At 39.8% G+C, this 9259-nt stretch overlaps 2 protein-coding genes across 2 annotated transcripts; one reads left to right on the forward strand and one right to left on the reverse strand.

Moving 5' to 3' along the window:
* The first annotated feature begins 290 nt into the window (after window positions 1-290).
* ing1 (inhibitor of growth family, member 1) lies at window positions 291-3671 on the forward strand. Its single transcript, XM_080457240.1, has 4 exons — window positions 291-437; window positions 1842-2022; window positions 2367-2515; window positions 2689-3671. The coding sequence occupies exons 2-4, from the start codon at window positions 1884-1886 to the stop codon at window positions 3319-3321; spliced, it is 921 nt and encodes a 306-aa protein (XP_080313366.1). The 5' UTR covers window positions 291-437; window positions 1842-1883; the 3' UTR covers window positions 3322-3671.
* Window positions 3672-4506: 835 nt separating this feature from the next.
* Window positions 4507-8838, reverse strand: ube2al (ubiquitin conjugating enzyme E2 A, like). The gene is made up of 6 exons (XM_080456918.1): window positions 8642-8838; window positions 6729-6809; window positions 6581-6606; window positions 6017-6106; window positions 5844-5932; window positions 4507-5263 (listed from the first exon to the last, which is right to left on the reverse strand). The coding sequence occupies exons 1-6, from the start codon at window positions 8683-8685 to the stop codon at window positions 5135-5137; spliced, it is 459 nt and encodes a 152-aa protein (XP_080313044.1). The 5' UTR covers window positions 8686-8838; the 3' UTR covers window positions 4507-5134.
* Window positions 8839-9259: the final 421 nt, after the last annotated feature.

The raw sequence follows: 9259 nt of genomic DNA on the forward strand, positions 1-9259 counted from the left end.
AGATTAGAACCCCGTCTGAAAATATTGTATGCCAGCCTTGCCAGCGACCCCCCATAATAAGATTTGTGTTGTTAAAATGTTTCAAAAATTACAAGCTCACAACGCGTCACGATGCGACGCCTTATAAGCTTGTAGATCTGTTTTTTTTGGTGCTATTTTCAATTAGCCAATTATGTGTAAAGGGCGAAGGGCTCGCTTCTTTTGGGCTTGTTTTCATAGACCTGGTTGCTTGTTTCTCTCGCAAAACCTGGCAACACTAATCTTAACCCATTGGCCATTGCTAATGCTGCTAACTAGGTTGGTTCGGTTGGTGGTGCTTGGTTGGTTCGTATATGTTGTAGTATTTTAAGTCCATGCGACGTCGTTTCACATCATCACGACTAAAGAACTGCCAATGCTGCAGTGCAACGAGCATTACAGAGAACAACACAGTTAAGGTAATGATTTATGTGAAGTACAACAACTACTAATTGCTAAATGCAAGCGACTTGATAGATTTGCGTACTGTGAGCTAAACACGCTAACTTGGCTAACTGTTACCGTGGCAAACAGTGGGTGATAAAATGCCACAGCAAGTGCTAAATAATAACCATTTTCAATTATTGCATCGCAGTTGTGAGATTAGCTACATGTTTGAGATGTTTTTCCCACTTGGAACGGTATGAAAAGGTAATAAAATAGTAGTTCTCACGTAAGCACGTAAAGTAACCAAGTCGCCTATCTTAAATGTACTGCTAAACCAAATGTGATCACATTTGTTTTACAGTATACCCGCGTAAACCTATTTGGCAAGACTATTATGCGTTGTAGGTTATCGTTACCTGATTGATGTAAACGTAACGTTATATACCGATTATAACCTTTAGCAACTTTGCTAAACAGTGAGATACCAATGTAATTTCATGTCACAAAATGTAAAACCATATGTGCCTAAAAACACCCGTGTTAATTTGTTTTGTGTAGCAAGATGTTGAATCTCTAATCGTGAACCTAACAGCAACCACGGCGCAAACTACTACATTTTCCATCTTTCCCTTAGCTCAATGGTCCTTGAGGGGGTTCCAGGTGGTCCCCAGCTAAATGATGGAAAGTTGGTTACCAAATGGACCCTTATTAGATCTTTAACTCTTGAGAGCGTAAAATGAACACATGGTTTCATGTTAACGCTTTCAAGAGTTAAATTGTTGTTAAACATCTGCATTACTTAATTTTGTTATTTTGATCAACGTTCGCCCGTTATATCTCTTATGGAACCACATCACAGCATGGCATTGTGGACAAAATCTTATCCAACGACAACGAAATATACTAAGTCTTGGGTCCGAGAGGTTAAATCTCATGAAATGGTGGTCCGTGGCTCAAATGCTGAATAAATAAAGGACCGTGATATGAAAAGGGTTGAAAACCACTGCCTTAGCTCATCCATGCTTTTTTGCAGTTGTCTTCATCTATCCCGTTTATAAGCAGTTGTACAAGCAACGTTAATAGTGGGTGTGTTTCATTTACAGTAGGTGTTCCTACATCTACTGTAAACAAAACGGCATCTATGTGCCTCTGGTAGCTGTTCACGCTGGCATTGACACAGTAACAACTAATGGAACTCATCTGTGTTTACCTGTCAAAGTGTCTATGAAAGTGGTGGCACCAGTACAATACCAGTATAGCTCCCACTACTAATTGCTGGATGTATTGGTGCAGAGAATGGATCAAAAGTTGTTGCTTTAACATTTTCCACACTTTTGTATTCCTTTTAATTGAGGTTGCTCATTTTTGGACTCTGGAAGGTCATTTAAAACTTGTCTTAAATCAGTCATGACACATGTATTTATTTTTCTCTACAGGAGCACTGGGTGTAACCTCCTTTTGACAAAGACACACCAGCAATGTTGAACCCAACTAATGGGGATCCAGTCCACGTTGTTGCAAATTATGTCGAGGAATATTTGGATCTGGTCGAATCACTGCCTTTCGATTTACAGAGGAATGTATCCCTCATGAAGGAAATTGATGCAAAATATCAAGGTAAAGAAACTAGTCAGTAGGAATGTTCAGTGTTTGACACCTGCAGTCACACATATCTATGTCTTACAGCACTTTCTGCTTTGACAGAAACCTTTCTGTGATGTGAATGATAATCGATACTTGATATTAATGTCTGACATTTATTTTGAACACATTTTAAGAGATTTGTGATTTCAGAAAACAGCCCATAGCCTAATTTATTTCTCATGCAATACACCATGCTTTCTATAGGTTTACTAGTGTGTGATGTGGTTCGTGCAAATATATAGTTGCAGTAAGACTGCAAATGACTGCAAGTACATTTTTACATTCTGATTGCATTTCCTTTATTTTGCCTCTGGCAGATGTTCTAAAGGAGCTTGATGATGCCTATGAACGCTACCGTCGGGAGTCAGACCCCCTCCAACGACGTAGGCTTCAGCTATCTATTCAGAGGGCACTTATCCGGAGCCAAGAGCTTGGAGATGAGAAGATCCAGATTGCTGGTCAAATGGTGTGTATTGAACACATTAAGTATAATATTTATAATAATGTTTGTGTGTGTATGAGTCTGGCAGTAGTGTATGGTCTTGGAGTAATGTAACAAACTACACATTGTACCGTACTACCATGTACACAATACAAATAATAAACATTCCCCCAATAAATAATGCATAATTGTTCTAGGTGGAGCTGGTCGAAAACAGAACGAGGCAAGTAGATTGGCATTCGGAGCTCCTGCATTCCTCACAGGAAACCCCAGAAAGTCACGTCCCCCCACCAACCGCCATGACAACCACTGCAGCTTCCATGACATCATCAACATCAGCCACCATCACTCCGGGTAAGGCAGTTCACCATGACAAAAGACGTGATGAGGTTACCCCAAGCTCAGGCGGCGGTGACAAGTCCGGAGGTAAACGTTCAAGACGCCAGAAAAACGGGGAGAATCGTGAAAGCTACGGAGGTCTAGAGCACAGTGAGGATGCTGGCATGGGGGCATCGCGGGAAAAGAGGGCTAAAACGTCCTCAAAGAAGAAGAAACGGTCAAAAGGTAAATCTGAGAGAGAAGTCTCTCCTCCAGACCTGCCTATTGACCCAGATGAGCCAACATACTGCCTGTGTGAGCAGGTGTCCTACGGGGAGATGATTGGCTGTGATAATGATGAATGTCCTATTGAGTGGTTCCACTTCTCATGTGTGGGACTTCATCATAAGCCCAAGGGCAAGTGGTTCTGCCCTAAGTGTAGGGGTGAGAATGAGAAAACCATGGACAAAGCCCTAGAAAGGGCTAAGAAAGACCGGGCATACAACAGGTAGCTACTCTGCCTGGTCCAATGAACACTATTAATGTAATGTATTATATTCATTTTGTGTCTGTTGCATTTGTATACATTTACTTGCAGTTTTATTTGAATGATGAATTGAAGAGAGCTCTTGTAAAGTGTTATTTTTGTAATGTTAGTGCTAAAAAGCTGTAACGCTTGATTACACCTTTGTGGTCAGGATCCTCAGTAAAGAGTAGACACAGCAATGTAAGACAACCTGCATGTTTAAACAATTGTCCTACATTTACATGACCGTAGTTATAATCGGCTAAGATGTCTCATGCATGTAACATTACCCATCTTACTGTCCCATGCTGAACTAATAAACATTTATAAACGAGATTTTTCTTTTCTGATTGAAGATACTGTTTTAAGTACTGATATTGTGTAGTCAAATGGATAATCACATGAAAATAAAAGTATACTGTTTGGTTATAATACAGTTCAACAGTTGTTCCACAGTCTGATGCCTAGTGATTAATGGGATATTTGTGGTGTTGTAGAACTCATTGCCCCCCAAGTTAGTCAGCCCTTAAACCCATACAATTACAATAGTCTGTTCAGTTACTTTGTTCCTGCATGTTATAGTAACATGTAAGCATCTGGTGAAGTTGCAGGCAACTGTTCTCACAGGATGTACATTATGTCAAAGCTACCATCCTGCCCCTCTGGATCCTAGGCTCTACTAGACTTTACCTTTAGAAATCCCCTGGCCTTTACTGGACAGCTCTCATAATAGCTTGCACTCCCTACCACTGTTGCCAGCACTCCACTTGTCATATTCAAAAATAGCAAAGCAACAACTCCACATGTTACACTGAGTGTTATCTTATCTGGTGCTACTGATACTCGTGTTTACACCACTGTTTTGTTTATGTAACACTCACCACCTGTAACATCACTGTAGGTCACAATTTGCAGTTGCTTTGTATTGTTCAACAACCAGCTGTCCTAGACCACAGGAAAATGTCATGTAGGACAGTCATATGAGCTATCACAGAGCAGCTTGGCAGCTGTGCCACTTGCAATGGAACTGGATTTTTGATGTATAAAGCACATTTCTAATTTAAATGATATGCTTTGTTACATGAAGAGTCCCTTTAACATAGGGATGAATTTCACTTTGTTTTATTTACAAGTGCTGGGGGGGAGAAAAAAAGACACAGGGAACAACCAGTGCAAAATCTGTACATAGTTCAGATGCATGTTTTTTTATATACATGATTACAGAACAGAACATGAATACACTCTTTCTGTCATGCATGTAACAGAGTTCACAACACAGTCAACACATGGATTAAAGAGATGGATTACGGTCAATTGTAGTCCAAGATGTTCAGGCTGCAAACTCCTAAAGAAAGGCGAGTGGTCAGACAGGAGTCCAGAGAAACTGCTTTTGAAAACGCTTGACAGAAAAGACAATGGGTACAGACTGACAAGGACCCATTGTGACTTATTGATACATCTTCCCATTTCAAATCCAGTCTGGGTGATTTATTACAGCAAGATAACACAGGCATTTTTTTTTGTCTGAACGCCCAAAATTGTCCTTACTGACAAAATATTTCAAAGGCAAGATTGAGCACATACTTCCCCTGACAGACTGAAAAAAAAGGTGATTATAGAGGGGGGTAACACTCCCAGCAGGTAAAAAAAAATTTCTATGAGGGAAAGGTGAATGTAAAGTGCATAAAAGCTTAAAATCAAATTTGTGAGGGATCCAAAAAATTTAGAGGTACTCCACTAAAACTTGCAGCACACACACAGCTCAGTATTGAGAGAGCAGTCACCCAGGTTGTGTGTGGTCAACTGTCTCTCCAGCTCTGTTCTACAATGGCCGACACTCGTTTCTCATACTCCCGCTTGTTCTCCTGATACAGCTGTGCTGCCTGACTGTTGGCTGGACTGTTTGGGTTTGGTTCATCAAGCAGGGACTGGGTAAAAAGACAAGATATGATACAATAATATGCCCATTGGCACAATGTTAAAACCATTCTAAGGGTGCAGTCACACCAAAATTTTATTCTGCCTATGCAGCGGATTCTGCCAATGCTTTTCAATGGGAACGGATAGTTTTTTTGCAGAAATCCACGAATGGCAACAAACCGCTACGTTCCCATTGAAAATAATTGCCAGACTCCACTGCATAGGCAGAATCAAAGTTCGGTGTGACTGTACCCTATTACAGTTGTTTAAGATAATTTTAGCATTTCTCATACATTATTTATATAGTACAGAGACAGGAGGTTGAGGGCAGAATGAGGAGGCACATGTCTAGATAAAAATTCTGGTCCTCTAGAAAGATTTCAATCAGTCAAGTAACCACATTGACAGCTAGATAGCATTCCAGAATTAGACAGGCTGTCTTTCCAGTAATTAGAATTTCAGTGCATCTGTATGAGAATTCAGCAGACAATATTATTTTCTCTGACACCGACTCTTTAGACTACAGTAATCATGCTTTCCACACTGCCCTAATTATATATGAGTGTCTTTTGTATTACCATGACTCACCTGGATAGAAGTAAGAATAGAGGATACATCATAAGTGGGACTCCAGCGATTCTGAAGGATGTCCAAACATATACTGCCATCTGCATAAACTTTAGATGAAAAACAATTCAGCATCCACTCATGTAATAAGTATGATAATTGTACCGATAGGGAACGTATGAAAACATCCCTACCATTTGGATGGAACATCTTTGACACAAATCGTACTGTTGGGGGTTTGTTGGGGTATTCTTCTGTGAACTCTACTGTGAGTTTAAATGTACCTGAGAAGAGAAGAAGAACACCACGGTCAAGGAGTAGTGATATTTAGTGCATGCATTATTATAAGACATTGGTGTTCTGCTCAGTGACTAGTATTTAGAGTCGTTAGTTTTAGAAAAATCTTTGGTTATTTAGCCTACTCTTGCCACTCTCTGGACTTGCACTCAAATATACTTTATTTTATTCAAAAATCTCCTTTCACTTATTAATTCTTCACTACTTTCATTTAATGTATTATTTCTGTAGATAGCACCACTCACTCTTAACTATTTATTTATCTTTTTTATCTTAGAAAAATAAGGTATACAACAGGAAACCCACTGTAAAAAGGGTCTATGTTTATAAGTAAACAGTATTTTTGTATCACCTTTACATGCTGCAAGTAAACGGTTTTGTTCATGTAAAATGTTATACAAGGATTCTAATGAGCTCGACTAATTTTGGGAGTTGTAAATGTCAATAAATAAATCACTCACCATCCTCAAAAGGTGTTCCCTCTGGACTGTGGGGTTTACAAAAACAAACAAAGACCGCATTTCATTAGATGATTACCACTGAAGCAATCACAGATTACAAAGGGCAATCTCCATCTGTATACACTGTGGCAATGCATGAACATCTTACCCAAATATGACAGCATTCCACACCATGATGTTGTTTTCAGATGGGGCACCACTGACACCAGCGGGAGGGTCCTCTTGCAGCCTACAGAACCATTAATGACAAAAAGTATAAAACCCACTGTGGCATCAGTCCCGAATCTCGATACTGGCTTCACTTTACCTTCATTTGAAGGACTGTTTTTCCACAAACAACCAGATTGTATGCACTCGCTTTACAGGATGCAGAAGTGGTGCATGCATTTACAATATTTTGTATTATTGGCAACCACTAATGTTTAAGCCATGAAGGGATATTTAAGTTCAGTTTTACTTTTTAAATGTTTGTAAGTGGAAGCTACAGTCCTCTAGTCAAGAAGTAATAAAAAAAAATGTGTGGCTGAAGAACACACACATTTACAAGTTAAATCAGATCTTTTTGTCAATAAAGTATATACATCTGGGGGGGGGGGGGTCAATACATTATAATAAGTAGCCTACAACATGAAACAATATTATATCAACATCCTTGAGCTGTGGAGGAACTGACAGAACTGGACGGTGGAGTCTCAAACCTGAAACATTAGGCATGACATTTGATTTCCACCTCTTAAAGGAAAGGTAATACTCAAATAGAATTTAATAATCCAGTAGGGCTGGACTGGAACTGAGTTCTGCTTTACTGATTAGTTCATTTACTTCAGAGACAAATCACTGCAACATAACACACCATGGCACCACAACTGAATTGTAACCTCTAACAAAAGGTCAAAGTTGACAAATTTACAAACTAATCTTCTACATGGTTTGTGCCATGCCTTAGTATACATATCCAGCTAATTCACACGAACTATTGCACAACTTCAAGTCAGAGCAGGAGGGCTGGCTAATAAACAAGACTGCTTGAAAATAGATCATTTCAATACTTCAAGCAAAGACCCTGTTCAGAAGGGCAGCCCAAATCCAGCACAAATATGACATCCTCCTATCCAGATGGAGTCGGATTGGTTTTATGCACTCTGAACAATGATAGAGAATGTGAACACGGGTAAAATCAGTTTCGATGTGGTTTTATGCGGTTCAAACTGCATAAAAACAATGAGACTCCAATCTGGATAGGCCACAAATCAGATTTGGGCTGCCAGTCTGAACAGGGCCTAATGTCTTGAGTTCCACGATCCTTGCTAGTTAAAAGGTGTATTATATTTCACCTTTCTTCAATTACTTGGGCAATTCAGTTTGAAGACTAAAAACTATAAAGCTAATACTCCCTAAATGAAATGAAACCCTCTATGACTTCACCCTTAACAGTGATATAAGACCACGACCAGTATTCCCAGGGTGGTATAAAGGGAGCTTTTGCAGACCCATAATGACACAATTATGCATTGAGTAAGTGTAGCCAATATTAAAATGCGTTTTGTTTCACACTAGCCAGGACGGTGTAGCTTCCCTCTTCACAAACACAAATAAAAACAAGAAATGAAAATCAAATCATAAAACATTTCCAGTAATATTGACGTTAACCAAATCAAAAACATTTCCAGTAATACTGGCGATAACCTCGTTTTCACAAAACTAAGTTAAAGTTGTTAACAAGGTACTTGTTCATAGCCATTTACACCGTAGCCTGCCAACAGGAACTTAGCCAATAGCTAATAATACAATGCAATGACCGCTTGTTGCCCACCTAGCTAAACATAAAACTAGTTTACCACAAATACACGTCAACTTGAAAATCGTCGTAGGTATACGTATGCCGCTACCGAACAAATATGTAGGGTATGCGACACGCTATCTACACGGTGTTAAGTTTCGTCCAAGCCAAAGACCTGGCTTCACGGTAGCTAGTAGTTAGCTTAGCTTCCGTTAGCTGTTTTTGACACATCACACCGCTACCAGCATCATTTAATTCCTGGGAAAGATCGACCGACTCACCGTTTAAAATCTCTCATAAGCCGCCTTCTTGCTGGAGTTGACATGATTTAATGTGTGTGCTACCTATGTACAATACGTAGATGTTTAAGTAAGCTTATTTTTATCAAATAAATACTAGTATCGATGTTTATACACCATCACAGTGACACTATTATGCTTTGCTAGTAGTGCTTCTCTTGCGTCGGTCGTCCTTTCATTCTCTGATGATAATCCCCGACTGGCTAGCACAACTAGGTACATTGGGCGATACCACTTTGCACATGACGTGAGGGGGTTTTGCGTCACAAGACATCATACATTTCACATCAACCCGGTCCGCTGATATCAATTAGCCAAATGATTGTTTGAATAATCAATCTGTGCCCTAATATGACCTAAATAATAATGGGTGAAATAATTTTAATAATTGTAGGCCTATGGTAATGCATCGTCCGGCCCCTCCGATTCTCATTTGAGACCAGGCAGCAACCAGCAGGGGGCGTGGTGACAGTGACGTGCTATTTGTGCAGTGCAGGCTGTGTGTGTATTGTGTGATGTGATCAAGGTCGATACCGTTGCTGGTGACAGACAGGCAGACAGGTGACTTGACTTGTTGATCTGGGTTTATCTTCCAGGGAG

Source organism: Gymnoscopelus braueri (assembly GCF_963280865.1).
Source record: "Gymnoscopelus braueri genome assembly, chromosome: 18".
NCBI classification, from domain to species: Eukaryota; Metazoa; Chordata; class Actinopteri; order Myctophiformes; family Myctophidae; genus Gymnoscopelus; species Gymnoscopelus braueri.